This window comes from Toxorhynchites rutilus, chromosome 2, assembly GCF_029784135.1.
Source record: "Toxorhynchites rutilus septentrionalis strain SRP chromosome 2, ASM2978413v1, whole genome shotgun sequence".
Classification (NCBI taxonomy): Eukaryota; Metazoa; Arthropoda; class Insecta; order Diptera; family Culicidae; genus Toxorhynchites; species Toxorhynchites rutilus.
Window position 1 is genome coordinate 74,338,903 of NC_073745.1, and position 25,697 is coordinate 74,364,599.

Here is a 25,697-nt window from a genome sequence, read left to right on the forward strand (position 1 = left end):
CCGAGTGCCCGTGGAAAAAATAAAATTGCAATCTATTGAATTTCGGCTCCGGTGACGCTAATACGTAAGTACCAAAACTATTTTTGACGAAACTAGTAAATAGACCCTTTCAATATGTTCGTCGTGTTATATCGTCATGTTCATGAAATTTTATGAATTTGCTTATAATTTTCAACAAACTTTTCCAAATACATCATTATGGTGAAAATATATGTTTAGGAGTTACGTTGAAAAACATTTGAAGACATATGGGTTAAAATAAAACGTAGCGATATTAAAAAAAAAAATTCTCAATACAAACTTTTACCATATTCTTCGTGTTGCACAATCAAAACACGAACAGTTTTCAAAGTAGAATTGAAAACCCAACAACACAAATACACCTCGTTGATTCAACCGGACGTTATTGGTACAAAAATAATTAACTTGTTCATGTTATGCCTAGATTGTACGTGAAGTCAGGTATCTTTAAGGTACCTCTGTATACAGCCATTCCATGTCACAACGATGTAGTGGTCTTCAGATTTTCCTGAAAAGTTGTATATTTGTTCTTTATCGCAAAATATTAGACCCGCTCATTTTCATTTTAGGGTGGTAAAAAATATTTTTTTCCAAAAATCTATAACTTTTGAGCTACTGAACCAATTCAGATTATTCAGATAAAATTGAAGCCGAAAAGCAAGTCTATTTTGAAAAGATTTTACACTTGCGAAAAAAATGGATTCTAGATTCTAGTCTAGTCGCATAGAAATATTGAACGAAAACTGAAAACATGTTAACTTTGGAAATTATAACGAAAAAAGACATATCTCTGATATTCAGATATTATATGTGAAAATATCTCAGCTTTCAAGACAAAATGTTAAAAAATATGGCGTCCTTGGTCTCGAAACCATGTGAATTTAGAAAAACAATTACAATCAATAATTACAAAAATGACATCCGTTTTTTTCGAATATATAATATTTTTTCAAAAAAGACTAGCTAGTTTCAATTTGATATGCCGATCATCTGAATCGGCTCAGTAGTTCAAAAGATATAATTTTTTAGGAAAAAGTTATTTATGGAAAAAAGTGGCAAAATAGATTTTTACGAACCACCCTAAAATGTAATTGTGCACCCTAATGAAAAAAATACGAAAAACGTGTCTAATATTTTGCGAAAAGGAACAAAACTACCACTTTCACGGAAATCTGAGAACCACTATGTCGGTTTGGCATGGAATGGCTGTATAATTTTGATGCCAAGTGTCCTAAAATTGCGTGACACATCGAGATTTACAGTTATATAATTATTTTTTTTTAAGAATCATTTTTTTTACAGAAGATGCTGTTTATCTTTATACTCTTCCAAACCGAAGCAGTGCAATACCGAGGAGCAAAATAATACAGAAAAGCAACCTTCTAATCCAGATGTAGATGAACCGATAGCAGTAGGAAATACTTTAGAAGAGGCTCCATCAACAATTTCAGTCATTTCAGCATCTTCGCATGTTCTCAAAACAGCAATATCCCAGAGTATTCCCGAGTTTACAACACTGAGCTCCTCAACAAGGGAATCGCCGGTATTAACGTTTCACCGATAATGACGAGGAGACTTGGACAGGCTAGTTACCCCGTGTAAGAATCCAAGGAAATTTCTAAAGGTATTAAAAGAAATCTATTTTCCTTTTCACATGAAGAAGACGAAGAGTCGAACTATAAACAAAAGACAAAAAAGTTTGATGAGTTTATCAAGTAGCTCAAAGAGAAGTTTCTCCAAACAGAGACAACGAGGTCAGAAAAAGTTTGAATTTTAACGTTTTTTCCTAAGTCTTGGACCGTGCAAAAAAATGGAAGAAGAATTTGGTGTTGATAAATATATGGCATTTCATGCCAAAAAACTAGTGAATGAAAAAAGTGTATTGTCTACACCGCATAGCAAATATGTGTTAAGTTTAGGTGAAGATGTTAAAAACCACGTTCCTGAATTTTATAATGACCACGATATCAGTTAAATATTACTTGGAGAAAGTTATGAAAGACTATGTTTCTGTAGCCAAAGGTGGGAAGCGTGAACACATTCAAAAAAAGTTATAAATAACGTCATTGTGGAAAACATTCAACAGATTTAAGGAATTTAATCCAAATTACTAAATTGGATTTGACTCTTTTGTATCGATGCATCCGAAGCATTGCAAATTGCTGAGTAGTTCAGAAACTCATAACGTTTGTGATTGTACAACCCATGAAAATGTAAACCTCATGCTTCATAGTCTCCAAAAATATTCCTTTAACATAGAATGCAAAAAAAAAATGGAAAATGTAACTTATCAAATAGATCAAAATACTGTTACCTTCGTGAAAGTAAATAATAGCCAACAATGGACTAGTTTGAAAAATGGTGTCTAGAAGAGCTTCAGGAACGCAATTCAAATGAAATCACTTATGAACAATGAATTTCTACTAATTTCTACTAATATAAAACCGGTGGATGAATTTGTATCATATTTTGCCGAAAAATTAGAAAAATTATTTACTCATGATTACATTAAAACACAACAGTCCACATTTCTTAACAACATAAAAGCTAATTTGCATGAAAATGAAGCTGTTGTGATTTGCGCATTTTCCGAAAATCATTCATTTGTGCTTCGAGATAAAGTTCAAAGTCATCATTGGAACAATGATTAAGCAACAATCCATCCATTAGTTCTTTATTATAGAGATGAAAAAGGTTATCTGACAAATTTAAGCTTTGTAGTTATATCTGTAGTTTTAAAGCATGACACAATAGCTGTGCAAGTATTTATTTATAAATTTGTTACATTTTTGAAACAATAAATGCAGATGAAAAGAATAAAATCCATGTCGGTGCTGCATCCCAGTATTAAAGTAGGAAAATGCAACAAGTTATCATAAGTTGTATAGAAACGTAAGAAAATAGTAAAAAAATAAAATTATATGCAACAAAATTGTTAGTTAAGGAAAATAAATGTTGATTAAGAACAAATGATTAAAAATACTAGTGTTATTATTATTATCTCTTAAACTCCGAAAAATATAGGAATTATTTTAACATATTGTTGAGAATTTTTTTTCTTTTGAAAATTTCTGTTGGCGCAACTTGTATAACATGTTAAAAGGTTGTATATGGGATATTTTTTGAAATTGTTATCATTTTTTTCTGTATTATAGTACCTTTTAACACATTTTGGCTGGTTCGTCACTTTTACGTTACCTACGTTACCTTGTTACAGTTACCTTGCGTGAGAGGTATGGATGTTCTCACTATGCCAGATCACCTTCTCTATCGTTATCATTCATTTTAGTTTTCTTAAAAATATTTTTATTGTAACTCCTAAATGTATAGTTTCATCTTAATCATATATTTGAAAAAGTTGTTGAAAATTATAAGCAAATTCATAAAATTTTATGGACATGGCGGGATCACACGACAAACAAATTAAAAGGGCCTATCTATATCTATAAAAATGGATTTCTATCTGTCTGATTCTTATGGACTCGGAAATTGCTGAACCGATCGACGTGAAAATTGGTATGTAGAGGTTTTTGGGGCCGGAGAAGGTTCTTATGATAGTTCGCGACCCTTCCCCCCTCTCTAAGGGGGGACTGTCATACAAATGAAACACGAATTTCTGCATTACTCGAGAATGAATCAAGTAAATGGAACCAAATTTGGCATGCGAAGGTTTAAGGGGACACGAAACGTTTTTATGGTGAATAAACACTCCTCCCCTCTCTCTGAGGGCGGGGGGACTGCCATACAAATGAAGTTTTAAGGAGCTATAAATGTTTTAGGGTGGTTTGACACTACTTCTCCCTCTCTAAAGAGGGGGGGAGGTAGCTGAACAACTCGAGAACTAATCGAACAAATAGAATCAAACTTGACATATAGAGATATAAGGGATCGATAAACGTTTCGTTCGACACTCTTCCTCTCTCTCTAAGGGGAGGCTGTCATACAAAAGAAACGCAAATTTCTGCATAACTCGATAACTAATAAAGCAAATGGAGCCAAATTTGGGATGTGAGGGTTTTTGGGTACGAGAAATGTTTCAATGATGGTATGACCCTGGAATGGTGAGGGGGTTCCATTCCGACCAAACATGACAATTGAAAATTTTCGGAAAACTCTGATGAAAAATAGGGAAATTCGGAAAATTCAATTCGCATGTGTTCTACACTTGCATATTGACAAGCATTGTTAGTCCATTTGATGTTTGCGGTAACGAAATTGATCTTCGTTCGAAAGTGGAAATGGATTTTAATGTGATAAAACGCACTCCTATATCGTTTCCTATCTATCTATATGTTGATAAGAGCAAAACTCGAGAAAGGAATCGTCTGATTTAGGGCTGACTTCATCCTATCATATTTTCTGTATATAACATATGTTACATGTAACGGAGAAACATGTTATTTGCAAGTGGTTGAAAAATCTTGCACGAGAATTGTGTCTGATAATAATCTGATATTATAATGTGTTGTGGTGTTGAGTTGTGGTAGAAATACTGAAAGTTTATAGTAAAAAATAATTTTAAAGGGTAGATTAGAAGATCAATCAATGAACAGTTCTGCGATTGGACCCATGAATGTGCGCTTAGTAACGTGGATGTGATAACGAACAATAAATTTTGGGCGGGACGAAGTTTCCTGGGTCAGCTAGTGTATTAAAAACAGTCAATAAACTAGAAATATTTTTTTTAAATCTCGAGAATGGTTGCATTTAGAAGGAGATTGATAATTAGCTTTTTTGTTTCAAATCATATCAGGATTCATAATTCGTGGCTAGCATTGATTGTTAACAAACAAAATTGCGAAGTTCATAAAAGTTCAAAAATTTTTATAAAAATTCGATGTTCCACAAAGTTCGTCAAAAATAGTTTTACCATCTAAGACCCATTGTTTTGAATTTTCTACATGGCTTCTATTTTATATGAAAAAAAATTAAAAAAATATTTAACGTTTTAGTTAGATGATTTTATGAGATCATTCTATTGTACCGTTAAAAACTCTCAACATATTCGCAAAACTCGCCTGCATTCCTAACCAGGGCGAAAAAGTCGTCGTCCGGAAAGAGTTCAAGAAACAAAGGTGCATAGAAGATAATTTTAAATCTACATACTTTACATGTACTGCCAGTGTTCAGAATACTTTTTTTTTCTGGCGCGCTGGTAGGCACTACAATCGAAACAAAGCGGCATGAACTGTGAATCAAATGTTTTGCGATAGAATCTACATAATTCATTCAAAAATTAACCTGGTATTGGATCGATGTGAGCGATACTATCGTCACCCGTTTGCATAGCATCAGCCAAATCAGCATTTTTTCGCTTTCCTAGCGCCCAACCCCTGCGCTCCTCTCGACATTACACGAAGAACGATGTTCTTCTCCATCCAATACAAATCAGGCGATATCGGGTTACGTCTACCATGTACGATAGGATCAGATTACCGCAAACGCGTTTCTGACATCAGCTATAACGCTCACGCACACACACACATACACGCGCACACAGAGGCACATTCCTGGCGTATACTAGAGATAAGGGGAACGGACAGAAATTTGAGCCCAGAATGGGATTATTAATGGACCCTGGGAGAAGTTTATCCGAGCCAAATAGGAATGTATGAATCGATGGAATGGAGAAATAAAGCACGCTGAAACACTGGAAATTCTATATCCATTCTTCCAGCGGTAACAACAAAGTTGCACGAATAGAAGACTCACCTTAATATTATCTGACTCAGTGCAGACTTCCTTCTTGACCTTGATCCGATGAGGTGAGGAGCTCTTGGCTGACGCTGCCATGACTAGATCCATACGGGTACGCAGTGTTTATGTGTTCCTCCTCCGAGTTTGACCACGGCCGAACGCCCGTTTCGATTCGACAAACGTCCTCTGGGTTCTAATTAAAATTCTTACTCGCGAAGCACGGTCCGATCGGAACGGTGAAACTCGATCCTTTTCACATACCCAGCAGTGTGAGCGGGGTGAAACTTTCGCAACTCGTTTTCACTCGCACTCATACCCATATGGTCCTAAAAACGGTTATCACTACGATACGTGACGTCATTCAACCACGGGGGAGCACAACGATCGGATCCCACGCGAACCAATCGAGCGAGAAAAATGCCTTCAGAGAGTTCAGAACACTGTGGGCAAGGGTGCCGGTTGTAACCTGAGTCGGTTGCACACGATCCGACACATTCAATTCATCGTCACTGCATTTCTCCACTTCACCGCCGCCGTTTATCACTGAACGGATGAGCTTGGCAGTTCGACAGATTTATATCGAATGGACAAAATCTTTCGGCTACGTGTCGACACGAACTGAGATTATTGTTTATTTGTTCTCGGTTGTCGCGTGTTCTGGAAAGAAGTGGAGAAGAACAAAAAAAATTAATTAATACAATTATTACAATTTTTACAATAACTTCCAAACTCAAGCGTTTATCGGGATGATATAGGGTTTTATGTATATTTAGTGGCTCATAAGTGAGGTAAAATAGTAACTCATAATAAAAATTAATGAATAATACAACTTTCTATTATTTTCGTTTATCTCTTCGTTGTGTTTTCTGTAATTCATTCGCTAGATTGTTGAACAGTGCAGTTAGATCAACTTGAATTTGATGTATTTCTTCTGAATGTGCATTTGAAAGACCTGAACACCTGAACACCTGAACACCTGAAATCCTCATTTTGTAGGTGTCTAAGTGTATAATGATCCTCTATTTTAATTTTTGCGTTTGCTCTTCAGTTCACAAAACGGTGTTTGAAAATATTATTTAGCGGCCTCGTCATCTTTGTTCACCACAGAACGCCAGTTTGCCTTGAAGTGTCTTTCACTTTCTACCTTTTTTGTAGCGTTTTTTTTCGAATTCCGCTTGACGATGACTTTCAAGCTGAATCTTCAAGAGATGTTTGGAATTGCACCAAATCCGCAAACCCGAGAAGGTCCCAATATTTCCTTCAAGCTACAGACTTCATGATCAGCCTCCTCTCAGCGCTGGATGAACTGTTCGTGAATCCCATTCATGGGCCTTTGACCAAATTCGTAGACGAACACAACAAGGCAGGAATATGTCAGTGAAAATTAGGAACAACATCTCCAAGCCATTTCGGGTTTCGCCAGGTGTTCCGACTTCGTTGGTACCAATATTTTTTTTGCTATACCCCAACTACATCAATTTCTCTTTTGAGTGCCATAATTTATCGTATGCGGATGACTTCAAACTGTATCATCAGGTTGAATGTGAAGCTGACGCCAATCGTTATCCGTTCGCTAATGCACAGTTTGTGATCTCTATTCAATAGAACATGTGTTATATGCGCAAAACGATTATCTTCGAAAAAAAGTACTAATATCAGCTGAAATTATTGAGAGAATGTAGAATACCAGCCGCTCGTGATAAACATACCTCTTCGGGTAATCAATCCCTCTTCTGTTTTTTTCCCGTTTTTGTTTTCATATAACGCCCCTTAACCCAATTAGTGTTCAAACGGTTGCACCTTGGACCATAGATCCTTCTGGCACAATAAGAAGGAGACTGACAGCTCCGCCTACAATAATATTAGGCTGTCAAAAAAGTCCTGCGGTATTTCCGCGAGGTGTCGTTGTAAGCGCGTAGTTCTAGTTGTAGGTATTTTTGCGCGCTATAATATAGTCCTTGACAGTGTTTTGTTTGGTTAAGTCGTTCGTGAGTTATAGTGTCGCAAATATGGAGCAAAATAAATAGAAAATCCGACATATTTTACAGTACTACTATGACAAAGGCAAAAATGCATCTCAAGCTGCCAATAAAATTTGTGCAGTTTATGGACCCGATACAGTTTCCATTTCCACCGCACAACGATGGTTTCAACATTTTCGTTCTGGTGTAGAGGTCGTCGAAGATGCGCCACGCTCTGGAAGGCCTGTCGTCGAAAATTGCGGCAAAATCGCTGAATTAGCCGAGAAAGACCGGCATAGTAGCAGCCGTAGCATCGGCCAAGAGCTGGGGATAAGTCATCAAACCGTTATTAACCATTTGAAGAAGCTTGGATTCACAAAGAAGCTCAATGTATGGGTGCCACACACGTTGACACAAAAAAACATCTATGACCGTATCGACGCATGTGAATCGCAACAAAATCGACCCGTTTCTGAAGCGGATGGTGACTGGCGATGAAAAGTGGGTCACTTACGACAATGTGAAGCGCAAACGGTCGTGGTCGTAGCCCGCTGAAGCGGCTCAGACGGTGGCCAAGCCCTCATTAACGGCCAGGAAAGTTCTGCTGTGTGTTTGATGGGATTGTCAAGGAATAATCTATTATGAGCTGCTTCCCTATGGCCAAACGCTCAATTCGGACCTGTACTGCCAACAACTGGACCGCTTGAAGGTAGCACTCATGAAGAAGAGGCCATCTTTGATAAGCAGAGGCCGCATTGTCTTCCATCAGGACAACGCCAGGCCACACACTTCTTTGGTGACGCGCCAGAAGCTCCGGGAGCTCGGATGGGAGGTTCGTTTGCATCCGCCGTATAGTCCGGACCTTGCACCAAGTGACTACCCCCTTTTTTTTAAAGAGGTGAGGAACGCTCTACCAGCCTTACCTGGGAAGGGTTAACCCAGACGTCGAGTGGGGATCGCACCCACAAAAACCAAGCCCTCTACTCGTTGCCTTATTCCCCCTGGGACCACATCTAGGCGACTACTTTAGGGGGCGGCTGTGCTCATGCACTTCTCGAGTTTGTAGCATGGTACACAAATTCAGATATGCCGGCCACTTGATTCTGCAAAGCTTCGGAACTGCTTCTTTTGGGCAACTTTCCACAAGATGCATTTGTAGGGTTTCAATGAGTGCTTAGAGGTCGATAGAACTGGGATGACAAAAAACATTTCATTCTAGCGACGGGGCACTCAGTATTTTCTTCTTTGTTTTGGAACATGTCTTTTGTGGGAACGTTGAGCTGCATCCTCACTCAAAGGGGGAGTGAAAGAGCTGTTCCTGTCATGTTTGAAACTGTACAAAAGAGCAGGTGCTTTGTGCCCAAATATGGGTTGGACGGAGGGTCCGGCAAGATCAGGCACTTGGGATTTAAGGTGGATGGCCTTAATGATTGAGGCAATTGTTGCGCGCGATAATTGGCTTTAGAAACGTTATGTACTTGCTCACTTCTGTGGCATTTACATAACTATGACAAAATTGATCTCACGCCTGGCTGATCTGAGGATTTCAAAATTCTAAGCGGTCACTTTATCCTGGATCGTGGAAGAGGCTGGACCCGGCGGACATCGCCAAGAGCCTCGGTGTAAAAGTTTAGGTTAGTTAAACGTGGTTTTTTTTTTGTTACGAACCAGTTTTAGGATTTTTTTTCCCGGGTAGATAGCTTTTTTTATATAGTGGCTCAAAAGCTAGAGACAGGAAGGAAATATCGTGCTTTGCGTGGTCAAATCGAAAGGTAAAACGTGCTTGATTGATTGCGTGATTAAACATGTCCTAATATTCCACGTGGGTGGAAATATATGCATTAATCCAACAGCAACAAATTCCCGAAACACCGTTTTGAAGTTAGAGCCGCTCCAGACCCCACGGTGCAGCGAGGAGCCAGCCAACCACAAGCTGAAGAGCGCGAAGCGCTGGCAGGGATTGAGCAACGACGACGACCGGTTTAAGCGCTGGTCCCAGCAGCCTTAACATCAACGACCGACTCAAGCGGAGGAAGTCCCGCTGAACCAAGCATCAGGAGCATCGAAGATTGGCTTAAACGAGGGAAGACCCGCTAATCCAAGCGATCAAATAACCATCGACAAGCGGGAGGTGGCCCCGCTGATCTAAGCAACATAAGCAGCATCGCAATCAAAATTAGGACATCGCACTCAAAAGGTCGTGAGTAACACAAAAACTATTATTCCATGCGCATGACGATATTTCAGCCGGTACGGTCGTGAAAGCATACAAGTAGCGATCGTAGCCGAGCGAGTTGGTCGACCGGTCCCCCATGTTATGGGTACCCGGTTTGAATCCCAAGTTATATATATGATCATATTCGAACAAACCAATTAAATTTCCACGTACGTAAGGAATTTCATGAATCGAAACAAAAAGACGGGTGGGTAATGTCGGGGACATAACCGGAGTGACGTAGGACTATACAAAGGGGACAGCTTTTGTTAAATATATATTTTAAATATATTGTTTTATTTACTTCTCCTACGTGAATACCTACCTATCTACCTGAAAATGGATTAGTTTACTGTTTACTCTTTATGAATATGTTGATGGTTCTGAAAAGAACCTTTGGTGTTGTGTTTTTGTTATCACTCGATATTTCCATCTTATGTTCGATATGTTCGGTTAAACCTTCCTGTTTAGCTATTGCGTTTGCCACTCGCCACAGCTTTCACAGTTGGAAAATTTCTTCCCATCCAGCTTGTGACATATTGTTCAGTAAATTACATTTAATGCGACGTGCCGGAGAAACACTTTGCCACTCACTGGAACTAATTGTTGCCTTGATGAGCGCCGAACCGAAGCTGCTCTGTTCTTGATGCGGGTTTTCTGATTGTCGTGAGCAGCTTTGCAAGCCAACTCGAGCACTCCGACGGCCGAAACTCTATAATCCCTGTTAGGTATACTGGTGCTCCGGCACCAATCCGTTCGGCCTAGTTACCCTTGCGGAGCAATCAGTGAATGCGACCAACAGGGAACTGGAGACCTGCACGGTTCGAGTGAGACTTTGCCTTTCCCTTAACTTGTCCTCCTTTGTTACGTCCACGATGCCGATGCCGTACAACCACACGGGTTTACGGTTTGAAAGAAAATAAGATATTTTTTTGGGGTCCGCGTGTTTTATACTCTAGCGGTACACACTCACAGGATAGAGACAAATCGGCAGACTCAGCCAAAGGGGCGAGTCTAACGAGACGAACGAATGAGCGTTAAAAGGCAGCGATGGCAAAAATATACATTATGAAAATTAGAGGCGAATGAACTGCAAAGTTTAAAGCCTCTTAAAAACAAAGAAAGAAAGAAGAAATATACATCCATTACGATTTGTTCGCTCGTTGGATTCACATGCAGGCTAAAAAGGGTCCTTTTCAGGATCACAAAATTATCTTCAACCTAAAGAGTTTATTGTTTTGTTATCACTCGATATCCCCATCTTGTTCGGCTAAACCTTCCTGTTTAGCGATTGCGTTTGCCACTCGCCACAGCTTTCACAGTTAGAAAATTTCTTCCCATCCAGCTTTGTGACATGTTGTACAGTAAATTACATTCAATGCGACGTGCCGAAGCGCCACTCAGTGTCGCATTGGAGGCGATTTTAACCTGTAATTGAACATTTGCGATGACAGTGGTACAGTGTCGACTTTCAATGTGGGGTCATAATTTGGATCTCTATGTTTATAAAAATGTCCAACTAAATAAGTCGCATTACATGTCCGTCCAATTAGCTGAATGTCGAACTAATTGTAAATTACTGTACTTTCAATCTGGAAACAATTTAAGAATTGGTGAAAATTGAATAATCAGGAAAGTCCCTAACTATCAATAAGCTCAGAACAACTGCCAAATTCACATACTCATCAGATCCTGGCAAACAAATTATGAAAAAATCAATTTGTGTTTTATTATTATTTTGGATAATGTTTTAGAAAGCATTGAACTGTATTTCCTAAACTCTTTTTTGGAAGGTTTAATGGCCCTGAAAAGCGCCTTGTTTTATGGAATGGTTCCAATTAAGAAAACTTAGTACTCGTGGTTTTGAAAAAAACCATTTCGATAAGTTTGTATAAAGAACAAACTTTTTTCTTCTGCTACCTGATGCCGTTTTGCGATTGCGTTTGCCACTCGCCACTCGCTGCAACTGCCTGTTGTCTTGATGTCCAACGAACTGAATGTGTTCTGTTTCGAATGCGGGTTTTCTTATCGTCGCGAGCAGCTTTGCCAGCTAACTCGATCACTTCGGCGGCCGAAACTATATAACGCCGGCTAGGTGGACTGGTGCACTGGTACTAACGCGCTCGGCCTGGCTACCCTTGCGGGGAACTCCAGATCAACACGGTTCGAGCGGGATTTTGCCTTTCCCTTCACTTTTCCTCCTTTACCATGTCCAGACATGGCTGCTTGGGTTGGTTTGTTGATGTGTTGTGATGCGAACCGATGTGGTGTACGGCTTGAATGAGAATGATCGTTACGGCAGCGGAGCGGGGATTTTTAAGCTGACTGGCTGGCTCGAGAATTACGCATGTGTGAGACTGCGACCAATGTTTCGTTCATTTTTTTCTTTTTCCTTTCCAATCGTGCTTCATTCTATTTCGCTGCTGCTCTGGTTGCCCGTTTTGGTCGGTACGATTTGAGGAGCACAAAATGGACCAATCAAAAATGGGCACATAGTGCATTTTGACAATGCTTGATATTTCACAATTATTCAATTATTTATCTCAAGAAAAATGAAATGTTATTCGTTATGATAGATGCGTAGATATATTTCCTATCAATTGATGCAAAAACCTTTGCGATCTATTGAGAAATGCTCGAGTTATAAGCGTTTCAAATCTTGCATTTTTTCCTACTTGTTCAGTGCCTAGATTTCCATTTCACCCCCTATATCTTCCGGTTAGACGTAGTCCTACGTCAATATACAAAAATCCTAGGTCCCAGCGACACTAATTTTTCCGCTGGTTGCGATTATTTGATTTGAATGGCTAAATTAAGTTGAGCGAATAAGCACACCCCACCGCTCCCTATGGAGGAACACAAAAAAAAAGGAAAAAGTGACACGATGAATAAAAATTACTGTTGCCGAAAATAGGGATGGAAAGAGAGGGGAGACTATAAATGATCACGGAACAAGCACGGTTATTTGAATGAAAAACACCCGAGAAATTATGTGATTGTGGGGATAAAGATATGATGATGAGAGAAGTGAAGTTTTTAGTAGGAAAGTTTAACGAGCCAACTGAAGAATAGGGTAGTGGAGTTTAGGTAGAAAGATAAAATAAATAAAATTGAGGGAAATGTTAGAGTGATAGGGGAAATAGATTCATTAAAACGTGTAAATAAAATGTAACGAAATTTAAGGAACTGTAATGAAAATTGGAAATCAATAGAGACCTTTTCTTTGGAGTATTTGCAAATTTAGTTTATTTGTTTTGATGAGAATTCTAAAACTGGTTTGTGAAGGGAACTCGAGCCTTGCTTTCCCCGTTGGTTTTTTTTTGGTTGATGATTTTGCTGGTTCCGGTTACCCAAGCGAGAAGGGAATACGGACAACGTTGGTATTATTACCTGTGATGATATCGCAGGCAAAAGTGGGATCTATTTTGTCGATCTGAGGTCGATTGTTGCTAGCAACAATTGCCACAGCAATCAGTTCGTTTCCCAAAGTGCTTGGGACGGTCAAACCTGAAACCTTTCTGTGTTTGGGGGTTCAAAGGAAAAAACCTGCCCTTTGGCAGAGTCTCAGCTGGGCACCGAAACAGTGGTGAACGGCCTCCTTCGGGAGTGGCGCTTAAGCCGTTCACTAGCAACTCCCCCATTCATTCATACCCGACCGTCTCGGGTTACAAGTTTTCAACGCTAACTAGCGTTGTCCTTCCCTTTTTCTCAATATTTTTTCTCTCTATTCGTTATTAATTCCACTGCGCTGATGTCCTCTTCGCAGGCATCCATTTACCCGTCGATACGTGAACCGATTAGGAATTGCCCTCCAACTTGACGCGCAACCCGTCACAGCCACCCTCGCGGGGTTTCTCACCTGTCGAGACGTGAACCGATTAGGAAGCGCCCTCCAACTTGACGCGCGCCCCGTCACAGTCACCCTCGCAGGATTTCTCTTCCCAGCGGAGCGCCGATTAGGTAGTGCCCTCCAACATGACGCGCACTCCGTCACAGCTACTCTCGTGGGGTATGCACCATTTTGATCATGGCTTCATCCTTGATGCTCGTTCCTTCGAAATGTTCGCGGTGTTCCTCAATCCAGGCCACGATCAGGCGTTGTCAGGCAGGCCTTTTGCTGTTCTCCGCGGCAGTATCCGTTTACCTGTCGAGACGTGCACCGATTAGGAAGCGCCCTCCAACTTGACGCGCGCCCCGTCACAGTCACCCTCGCAGGATTTCTCTTCCCATCGGAGCGCCGATTAGGTAGTGCCCTCCAACATGACGCGCACTCCATCACAGCAGCTCTCGTGGGGTATACACCAGTTTGAAGACGCCCTCCTTGACACAAGTGACTACCCCCTGTTTTTGTCCATGGCGAATGAGCTAGGTAGTCAGAAGTTAGCCACAAAAGAGGCCTGTGAAAATTGGCTATCCGAGTTTTTTGCCAATAAGGAAGCGAGCTTCTATAACAGGGGTATTATGAAGTTGGCATCTCGTTGGGAACAAGTCATCGAACAAAACGGCGCATATTTGACTTAAAACAGATGATTGTAACTAATTTTATGAACAAATGAAAATTCAAAAAAAAATACCGCAGGACTTTTTTGACAGCCTAATATTTTTTCTAATGTTGATGCTGATTCTCTTATAACCTCCATGTCTGGATATTTTCGTCGATAGCGTCTCACAGTTGATTCTGGCACACTGAACTGTTTTGAAGCACCCAGAACAGACGAACCTTCTGATATAGCTTTCATAGCATTCTCCCAACTGGTGTCCGACCAACATTGGTCTGTTTTCCGCTTATAAGTTCTAACATTCTGCAATAAAAAACCAAAAATTAACATAATGTTGCAGTTCGCCAACTTGCCCTCAAGCGTCTTTTTCAATAAAAAAATTCATTAATAAGAGAAGAGAAGATTAATTATTATATAATAAGATTATAAGAGAAGAAACACTTTTCCCTCCTGGTTATTGGATCTTTTTTGACATTTTTATTGGATTCTTTTTGACAACCGAATCTATCCGTACGACCCTGATTATGAACACTGGTGCAGCGACCAATAAAACAGGCGGGTTTTGTATACCCAAAATTATCAATAGGCTCGAACCTAAATAAATACATCTCCCCGAACGATCTTTATGGCGGATCGTGTAAATAGTTTCAATAAGAATTTATGATTTTAACGGGAAAGAGATAGGGGAAAATCAAACCAAGGATTTTCCAATATGAATGTAAGGAGGAAGAGAAGGAATGGAGATAGAGCGTTAAAGAGATAAACAGAGAGAAGGTAAGAATGAACAAGCTCCGCCTCTGGAGTTCAGTCGGTAGAAATAAAGATTAGGAATGCTTCGTTAAAAGAAAATGGATCAAATATACGAGAGTCGGAACTCACAGCTTAGAGAAAAAAGTTGTATTTATTTCTTAGGGAAAGTGCCTTGGACCGATCGGGCGCTACACTGGCGTTTTCGGTTTTTGGATGTTTCGTGTTTGAACGAAACAACAAAATTAGATACCGTCATCCGGGGGCAGATTGATCACCGGGGTGAAACTGATCAAATGTATTACTGAAAACAAACATAAATTTTCAGAGGTATTATGCAATTTAATTTTAAACTTTTTAAATCTGACATGTTCAATAATCATCAGAAGGTTCTTTTTGTTAATGGTTCTCAACGAAATATTTATTAAATTGCATAATTGCATTGCATATTTTTCGGAATAGCAGTTTCGTTTCCATTTTTTATCTATTTTAAAGAAACATATTTTCTACACATCAAAACAATATGTATAGACGCTAAATATATTAATTCTCTTCTAGCCGATACTTGATGAGTTTAATAAGTAATCAAATACTTGTAATTACTATTCAAACAAGTGAGAAAAAACTATTTTACAAAAAAAGCACCACGAATAATCAGAACCGAATTTCATCATACGACACATCGAACGTCTTGGTTTGTCAAAACTAGCTCATTGGTGTCCATTTAAAGGGTTTTGGCCACATTAAGATAACCCGAATGGTCTCCGGATGACCTGCAGATCAGTGCTATAATCGTGTCATGGAAAGGCATGACCACACCTTTAGGTGGATTGAAACAGGGTTTTGTATCCTCAAACCCTTGAAAAATGACCGCAGGTGAAGAAATAATTGATTTCCTATACATTTTTGTGCATATGACACTAGAAAATCCTGAACTCATAGATTGATCAATTTCACCCCGAAGCTATATTTTGAAGTTTTCCGCTAAAAATTTTCCAAATCAACGCTTAAATATTCTTTTAACAAAATTTTCCATAACGTTTTGTAACCTTAGCACCAGTATTGATTTTTAAAATAATTGGGAATGAATCTAACAAAAAAATTCGGAAATATTCACATTTTTCTGAAAATTGTGATCAATTTGCCCCCGGTTTACGGTACATGAAAATGGTGTTTTTTTTCGATGCCAAATGTCTTGAAATTTTTGTTTGTCAAAAATCGCCTGGGTTTTTTTTTGGAATACGAAGCAAATCGTATCGTTTAGGGTGGCAATCAAAATTGTCATCTCGATTTTTCATATACGAAATACCCAATGCGAGATATTCGCTCAATCGGACTTCAGAAAAAAGCAGAGCAGAAAAAAATGTATTTCTTGGTCTAAGGCAATCCTACGTCAACTATGCGCTCGTGTCCCGAACATAACCCAACAAATTGTTTTAGATGAGATCAGTAGAAACAGATAACTAAACAGATCCAGTAGACTGCAAGGTAGCACCCTGTTGAGCCTAGAACAAAAAAAAAACATTTGCTGCGATTCACTGAACACATGGTAATTTGCATGAAGGCAGCAACGAAGTCTCCGAAATATGTGACGTGAATATTTTATTAATAAATAATTCATCAATTCGAGACAGCAATAGTATAAAAGATGGCGAGAGCGAGAGGGCGATAAATGTACCAATGGTTTGGTATATTTATCTTAACTTGTCATTTTCATATGAAAAATTTTAATCACGATTTTCTCAAAAATTGAATAAAATTTTTATACATACATATCTAATCGTTACTTAAAAAACTTTACTTTAAAATTATATATATTTTATCTCAAGATATTCAAACAAAACGAAGATACAGCCTTTCAGAAATCTTTAAAAAATCGTTATTGCATATGGAATATCTTATGCCTTGAGAATAAGCATGCAACACTAGACGTTTGACTTTAGAAAATTGAGGAAAAATTCGTAAAAAATAATTAAAAATACAACGAAGTGTTTCGAGATATACAAGCCTTTTTAGTTACAGATTTTTAACCGTATCCGTACCTGAGTCTGATTCAGTGCACGGAATGATAAAATGGCGACAAAAAGCTCTCTGTCGCATTACTGAGCGATTGCTCTCAAAAAGATTTTTTCCGATCCTCTGAGGTGATTTTGCTCTTGAACTTTGCATGGAGCAAAACCGTTGTGTGTAACATCAGTATTAGGAGAGACTACAAACTGCTTGCTAGTTGCGAGACTGAGCATTAGAATTTGTATTGTGTTGAATTGAAGCGGCTTTAAACTCTGGGAGTTCATTCGCTTCTATAGAGCATTAGTGAATTGATTAGTGAGCATTGTGAATTTTTTATTTATATCTAAAAGGCTATAAACGGGTGGGGCTAATTAACAATATCTCCTCTCCCCCCACAGTATCTGTACGAACGAGCGCTGCATTTGAATTTCGAGCGAGCGATTTATATACGCAGGGGTATACAAAAATTATACCAAACGACTCCACTCGTTAATCGGATAGAAAACATAGGTAGGTTAACACAGAAATTCACAGAACAAATGCGTGGAAAAAGGATGCGTAAAATTCAACATATCAAACAATTTTCAGTGAATTTCCTATTCCCTATTGAGTGTGCAAATCATCAACTTCAGTTGGCAGCAGAAATAGTTATCAACGTTAAAACCTTCCCTAAAAAGCGTGACATGTTTTCAGATTTAGCTACCTCACTGAAGGGCGTAGTTTTTACGTAGGACTAGTTGATTCAGGTGAAATACAGGAGGCTAAATTTATCAAAACTGTTGAAAATGTTTATAATACTGCGTTGGAGTACAATGACAAGACTAGTCTAGGAGAAACAGAACAGTTTTATAGAAAAGTCCATTCCGGATTTGCCAGAGATTCAAAGTGGCATCAGTAAAAAATAAACTTCCTGTTCATATAGATTACAGGAATTATAATTAATGAGATAACAAAGTTGCAACATATAATCCGTACCAGTTATATTACGTCGTCTATTTCCGACAAGAGAAAACAAATTTCTGAAATTAAAGAAATTCGTGAAGCTTACTGATTATATTTTGTGTTTGGTTGGTAGTAGCGCATCAGTTAAAAGATTTTTCTACGATGATCAACTTTTGGACAACAGAAAAGTCTCGACATAAACACTATGATAGTTGTTAAACAGAACTTTGATCTGGAATGAGACAAATTTGATGATAAATTTTCCGAAAATCATACTCTTTTCCACAAAGTCTAATCAACATCTAAATTCCAAAGAAAAACCAAAGCAGTTACATTTAAGAATGTTTGATTGATTGGTTTTATTTCCAGTGTTATTTACTCATTGAAATACTTGAAAAAAATAGTTTTCTTTTTTGGGCTTACGTGTTCCGTTTTTTATTCCTGAACTATTTGGTCAGCCTATCAATCTACATATACACACACACACACACACACACATATATATATATATATATATATATATATATATATATATATATGTATATATATATATAAATATATATATATATATATATATATATATATATATATATATATATATATATATATATATATATATGTATATATATATATATATATATATATATATATATATATATATATATATATATATATATATATATATATATATATATATATATATATATATATATATATATATATATATATATATATATATATATATATATAGGTTCCCGGAATAAATCGCCACAGAAAACGACTGCAACAGAAACCACCGCTTATAAAATGTGTAGTAGGCTATAAATATTGTGGCGCGGTATTGTATTTCAAAACAAGAATTAACCGGGCAAACGTATCGCCCCAGGCAAACGTAACGCCCCGGGCAGACGTATACCGTCCGACGCTCGCTAGAGCTCGGTCGGACATTGCTAAAGGATCGTATCCTATGTTTCAAACTAACCGGGCAATCAGTGGATCCCAGGTTTGCGTGCGAGACACCGCCGCTTCCGACGGCGGGTCGGCGGTGGACTCGGATTGCGTCATCTTGGCGGCATGGGCCGCCTCGATTCCTTATCCTCGCCAAATGGGGACTTCGTCCCCATTACATTGTCCTCAGAATAAATTTCGAAAAACGAGAACAAGAGAATAAATTTATAATAGAAATGTGAGGCACATGATGTTTTTCCCGCGCCAAATATTTCTAGCCTACTACACTTTTTCTAAGCGGTTGTTTCTGTTGCAGTTGTTTACTGTGGCGATTTATTCCGGTCACCATATATATATATATATATATCTGTCTGTCGGTCTGTCTTATGCTTATGGACTCGGAAACTACAGAACCGATCAACATGAAAATTAGTATGTAGGGGGTTTTGGAGCCGGGGAAGGTTTTCGTGATAGTTTTTTGTATCCATACAAATGAAACACAAATTTCTGCATTACTCGAGAATTAATGAAATTATCAAACTAATGAAACCAAATTTGGCATATGGAGGTTTTAGAGTGCAATAAATGTTTTGACGTAGGACTACGTCTTTCATTTCTACACCGGGGTGTAAAATCGTTGTTTCGAAAACGAAAGCGTTACGCCGGAGACCGAGATTTTGAGCGTTAATAGCTCCTAAACAACCGAACGAAATAGTATAATAAACACTTCATTCGAAAGATAAAATGTCTACGCGTTATATAATTGTTACTTATTCATCCAAAAACTTGTTTCAATAGCCTTAAAATTACTTTCGAAACAGGCTATTGGAATCACCAATCGGTATATAAATCCACTCCACTCAGTTATAATTGAACAGCGATTAGAGCATGTTGTCGCTGTTGTGGTGAAGCTAACTTCGTTTATCATGAAAGCGCTGATCAACGGTATCACCAAGAGCCTGTTTGTGCACCTTAGGCCAGAAGGGAATCCATCAGGAGGAGTGTGATGTTACAAATGGTTCCGCTTGAGACATCGAAGCAGCCACCACACACACACATACACGCGCGGAACTATTTTCGTTTGGTTGCCAACCAGCATCGAGAAAATTCCGGAAAGATGTCATCGTTGCTGAAAAATAATCTATCAGTTCCCCTTGAAATTGAAAAATACATTCATGCGAAAGAGTTTATTTTAATGTTTTCTATCCATATAAAACTGCAACCAAATACATTTGGTTTTGTGATCTTTCAATCAAGTGCAATGTACAGGTGGTTATCGAGTTAGCATTAACCACTGGTGGGCTTCGAGTATCGAGGAGAATCTGGAAAGATGTTATCGTTATCGTCAAGTGCAATTAGCAGGAAAGCTTCTGAAGATTATTCTTCCCCATCAGTAGGATATTTTCGTATCCAATATCCATTTGGTTTAGTGATTTTCAATCAAGTGCGATCAACGTAGGACCGGCAATTTATTAGAGGTGCAATGAATCTTAAGAAGGAATTCCCGCTCTACGCGCACTGGCAAACGATGTTTACTCAACAATTTCTCAAACGAAAAATGGGTGTTGTGAGAATGGATGAGCGAACGCAAAAAATACTTAGACTGATTTGATGCAACAGATATTTTGTCTATTGGAAATGGGATGCAAATCGTATCACAATACAAGCCATGTATTATGTATTATACAACTTTCGTGTGATTGCTTCTTTTGCTGAATAGTGTGCCTTCAACGTAACGCTCTCGTTTTGGAAGTCCCCCAAATATTCATTTATTCAGTCATTCAGAATTTTTTCAGAAGCAACTGAAAACAAATGATCACTAAATCAACGATAGTCCTACATCACCCTTGCGGTTATACCACAGATATAAGCCACTTCCTGTTTTTATGGTGGTTAGATACTCCTCCCCCTCTCTAGAGGGGGGCTGCCATACAAATGAAACACAAATTTCTGAATTACTCGAGAATTGATCAAGCAAACGAAACCAAATTTTGCATGTGGAGGTTTTAGGATGCAATAAATGTTTCTATGGTGGTTAGACACTCCTTCCGCTCTCTAAGGGTGGACTGTCATACAAATGAAACACAAATTTCTGCATAACTCGAAAACTAATCAAGCAAATGAAGCCAAATTTGGCATGTGGAGATTTTACGGGGCACAAAACGTTCCTATGGTGAATACACTCTTCCCCCCTCTCTAAGGGGGATTGCCATTCAAACGAAACACAAATTTCTGCATAACTCGAGAACTCATCAAGCACAATTTGGGATGTGAGGGTTTTTGGGTATGAGAAATGTTTTTATGATGGTACACACCTTCCTCCTCTGGAATGGAGAGGGGGTCCCATAATAAATATTATAAATTTCAACCAAAAAAAATGGGTGGGTTATATCTATGATATAACCGCCAGGTTGACGTGGGACTATCGTACTCTCAGTAAGCATTTTTTTGCTTTGTAAGTAAAGTTTTGAACAGTTGCCATGTAAGATCAATTCATGTATTGTAATAGATTATGTTCTTCGTTACAAGTAAATTTGATGAACTTTCTTTTACGTTTGATATGATGCCCAGAACTACCAAAATATGTGAGCGGAAGAATTGTCAAACAATCTTGTATTTTACATTTTTCGAACCTCGGAAGTTCATTCACCTCTAGATACTAGAGGTGAAAGCATGGTTTTCCCAGGCTTCTCAGTTTAGAAGTACGTTTTAGGGAGACATATTCCGGTCTGCACAAAGACAAGGATGTACAAAAGTACTTGCAGCTTGCATATATTTGCAATGTGGATTCCCCCAGGCATCTTTGTTTTGAAACACATTTTTGTGGGAACAAAGATACCCCCGATGTATATGTATTGGCATAGCGGATTCCCCCAGGCACATCGATTTTGAAGCCCACGTTAGGGAAACACAGCTCGGAGGGAACAAAAATACCCCCTACTTGCATGTATATTTGCAAAGCGGATTCCCACAGGTACATAGATTTTGAAGTCTGTGTTGGGGAAACCGTAAATCGGGCCAATCAACACGAGGCAGTTAGGGCGTTTAGATAACGCTTAACATTTTACAGTTATTCAATTGTTTATCTAATTAAAAATAACATTTTAATAAATGCAATAGATGCGTAGAAATATTCCCTATCAATTGATGCAAACATCTTTCCGATTCAGTGAGAAATGTTCGAGTTATAAGCCTTCGAAATCTTTCATTTTTTCCTGCATGTTCTGTGTTTAGGTTTTAATTTTACCCCCCCTATATTCCGGTTAGACGAAGTCCCACGTCAATATTCAAACCAAACATGACAATTGAAAACTTTCGGAAAACTCTATAGGAAAAAGAGAAGTATGGGGTTCTATATTGAAAAGAGTTTTCCTTGAATATGGATAACCTTCACTTTTGAATTAAATATACCTGATGACGAAAGAACCTTGATTGGAAAAATGACATCTGGAGAGGGGAGAAGGTTGAACGTTCGTGATTGGGGTACGGAGACAACGAGCGGATTAAAGGAGCAGAAGAACACTGTCGAGCCCGAGACGAACGGATATCCAGATTAAGCAGACAGAATACTTACAGAAAGAAATGAAATTCCCATATGTTCTACAATTACATAGTGACAAGTGCTGTTAGTCCATTTGATGTTTGCGCTAGCGAAATTGATCTGTGTTCGAAACTGAAAATGGATTTTAATGTGATGAAACGCACTCCTATGTCTCCTTCTATCTATACCAAAAAAAAGGATCGCCGGTTGTGTTGATAAGAGCAGAACTTGAGGGAGGAATTGTCCGATTTAGGGCTGTCTTTATTCTATCATATTTTCTGTATAAAACATTTATTTCATGTAACGGAGAAACATGTTATTTGCAAGTGATTGAAAAATCTTGAACGAGAATTGTGTCTGAAAATAATCTGGTATTATAATGATGAGTTTTGTTAGAAATACTAGGATTTTTATAGTAAAAGGTTAATTCAACGGAGTCGATTAGAAGATCAATCAATGAATAGTTCTGCGATTGGACCCATGAACTTGCTCATAGTAAGAAAACGTGAATGTTTGAAGGTATTGATAACAAAAAACAAATTTTGGGCGGGACGAAGTTTGCCGGGTCAGCTAGTATATCCATATAAAAATAAGTCACTATTAGAATGGATCATATTAACACGTTGACTGCCACGTCAGTCATCGGTGACTGACAGTATAACATATGATAATAAAGGTAACTAATATAAGCATATAAGCTTATCAGCATTCCCTTTCGAATAAAAATACCTTCCACTACGATAAGAAACGATGCCCCTAATACGTTTAAAAAGTTCTATAGAGTCGCTAGAAAACCGTGGCACTCAACGTGTTAATGTTAAGATTGTAATTCGAATAGCTTCTAGCGTGTGTTCAAGACTTTTTATAAATAAAAAAAATTAAAAAAGAAGAGCTGGAACGGGGACCGTTTAAGAATTACCTGTAGAATTACTCTGCATTAAATGTACGAACCGTATAAGCGATGTTGTGATACTGACTTTAGAGGGAAAACGAAAATGGAATTTGAAATAAATTAAAGAGCGAATCAGATGCTTAAAAATATATTTCAACGGGATTGTGTTAACTATTATCGTTGTCCTACTACGCTATTGTTCAAGGACACTTCAAACACTGTGTTATAACTCTTTAATCGGGAAAGTGCCAATTCTCGAAAAAGAATGTGCGACATTGACTGCAGACTCACCTGTTACAATTCTCCTTCGAGCGCAACAAATCGATCTTTTTTGTGTGTCAATCCAAGCCAAGACTCGTCACTCAAATCAGACCCCGCTCAGTTGCAAAGTCAATCTTTTTATTCCACCAACTCTTCAAATTTTGGACCACTACCAACTTACTTATAATTATTATTTCTGATTTCGTCTGTTTCACTTCTTTCACTTCTCCTGATGTGCATTCAAAAAAATACCCCACAAGCTAGTGTTACAGCTTTGTAGCAGCAATTATGTACACTGTAAATTAGCCAATCACAAAATCGATCACAACACGAACGGTTGATGTGTGCCAGTTTGCCACTGCAAATCTTCCATTCGCAAACAACAACAATCGACAAGATCTTTGAACCGCACTCCAACTGCGAACGGCTGGTTTGTTGTATTCAGAAAGTATCGGATTTCACAATTTCTCGCTCATTCACTGCGCCTCGATGATATCCCCTTCTTCCTACATCTCCTTCAATGGTTCTGTGAGAAGTGCTATTTTTAATTCTTTTTCTCCAAATCGAAACCGGAGTTAACGTATCATCTCACCACGCTGAAAACACTCGCGAAATGATCAACTTTTTCAAACGGCGTTCCCGTAATCCACCGAGCATCTCCATTGGCTGACTGACACTCATATGCTCCACTAAGTATCACAAATAATCCATCATCGGCTGCTGCCAGGTGCGTTTACCCTTGCTTTTCCCTGCCGGTCTTATCTCTGTCGTCCATTCGCCATCAAAAGGGGAACACACAGTGCATTCGACTCGACCGTAAGGGACACCAACACTCAATTGAAAATAAATTTCCCACAGCATAAATGTACACCACGAGGAGGGGGGGCCTCACACTAAACTCCTGTCCGATGCGAGAGTAGCACATGCAACCAGCGGTACAGAACGGACGAAAAACACGTCCACTCACGGCGACGATCGAAACGAATCTAACTGAACCCACTCGCGCCAAATCATTCACTAGCTCACTCACTCACTCACGCTCACTCGCGCTGGCAGCAGCGATTGAGTCAGAAAGCCGAACAGGATATAAAATTACAAAACTGCACACACAAACAGCAGTTATGCCATGCGACGATGATGATGCTGTTACCGGCGGCGGCGGCGGCGTTTCGGTTGGTGCATGCCGGGACCAGGTCGCTGTGTTTTGATTTGGACATGATTCTGTGATGGATGCAGTGAGTGGTGCGCGAGGCATTGATGTTCGTGCGTTGTGTGTATAACATGATTTGGTACACTCTCGGGTTTTGACGTAGGACTACGTCTTTCATTTCTGTACCGGGGTGTAAGTTCAAAGTTTCGAAAACGAGAGAGTGACGCTGGAGTGCAAGGTTTTGCACGTTAATACCTCTTTACCGGCTGAATAGAGCAGTATAATAATCACTTCATCCGAAATATAAAATGTCAACGAGTTATTTGATTGTCACTTATTGGTGCAAAAAATCGTTTTAATAGCTTAAAAATTGTTTTGAAAACAAGCTATTGAAATCATCATTGCTCATCGATGATGATTGGTGATCGCAATGTGTTCCCGAACACGGACGCAAAATCTAGGCACCTGGAGAAACCGTCATAGCGAATACATGCAAGCTGCGACTTCTTTTGCTCGCTTGCATTAGAGTTTGGGAAACCATAGCGAACACATGCAAGGCGTGAATACATTTACTTGCATCAGTTTCTGTTCTGCTTTCGCATGGAACAGTCATGAAAAATTGTTTGCGTGTGAATGCGTTCAAGCGAAGGAATATTCGCATTTACACATTCGACTTGGTGTTCCCGTGATGCAATCCAATTGGCGAATTTACGCAAAGCCGAATCAGCTCATGCGACACCTACATTAGAGTCCAGAATTACAAAAGTAATGATGTTTGTTTATTTCACGCACTGAAAAACAAGATTCGGTCGT

The 25,697-nt window shown here is 38.7% G+C and overlaps 1 protein-coding gene across 1 annotated transcript in view; it reads right to left on the minus strand.

Moving 5' to 3' along the window:
- The window catches only part of LOC129771369 (sine oculis-binding protein homolog B), a 123,792-nt gene extending 99,141 nt beyond the window's left edge, over positions 1–24,651 (minus strand). The window contains exons 1-3 of the mRNA XM_055774942.1: positions 24,472–24,651; positions 23,765–24,029; positions 5,734–6,375 (exon numbers count right to left, since the gene is read on the minus strand). Of these exons, the coding sequence (XP_055630917.1) occupies positions 5,734–5,826 (93 nt within the window). The 5' untranslated portion in view covers positions 5,827–6,375; positions 23,765–24,029; positions 24,472–24,651. The remainder of the gene's footprint in view (positions 1–5,733; positions 6,376–23,764; positions 24,030–24,471) is intronic.
- Between the last annotated feature and the right edge of the window lie 1,046 nt (positions 24,652–25,697).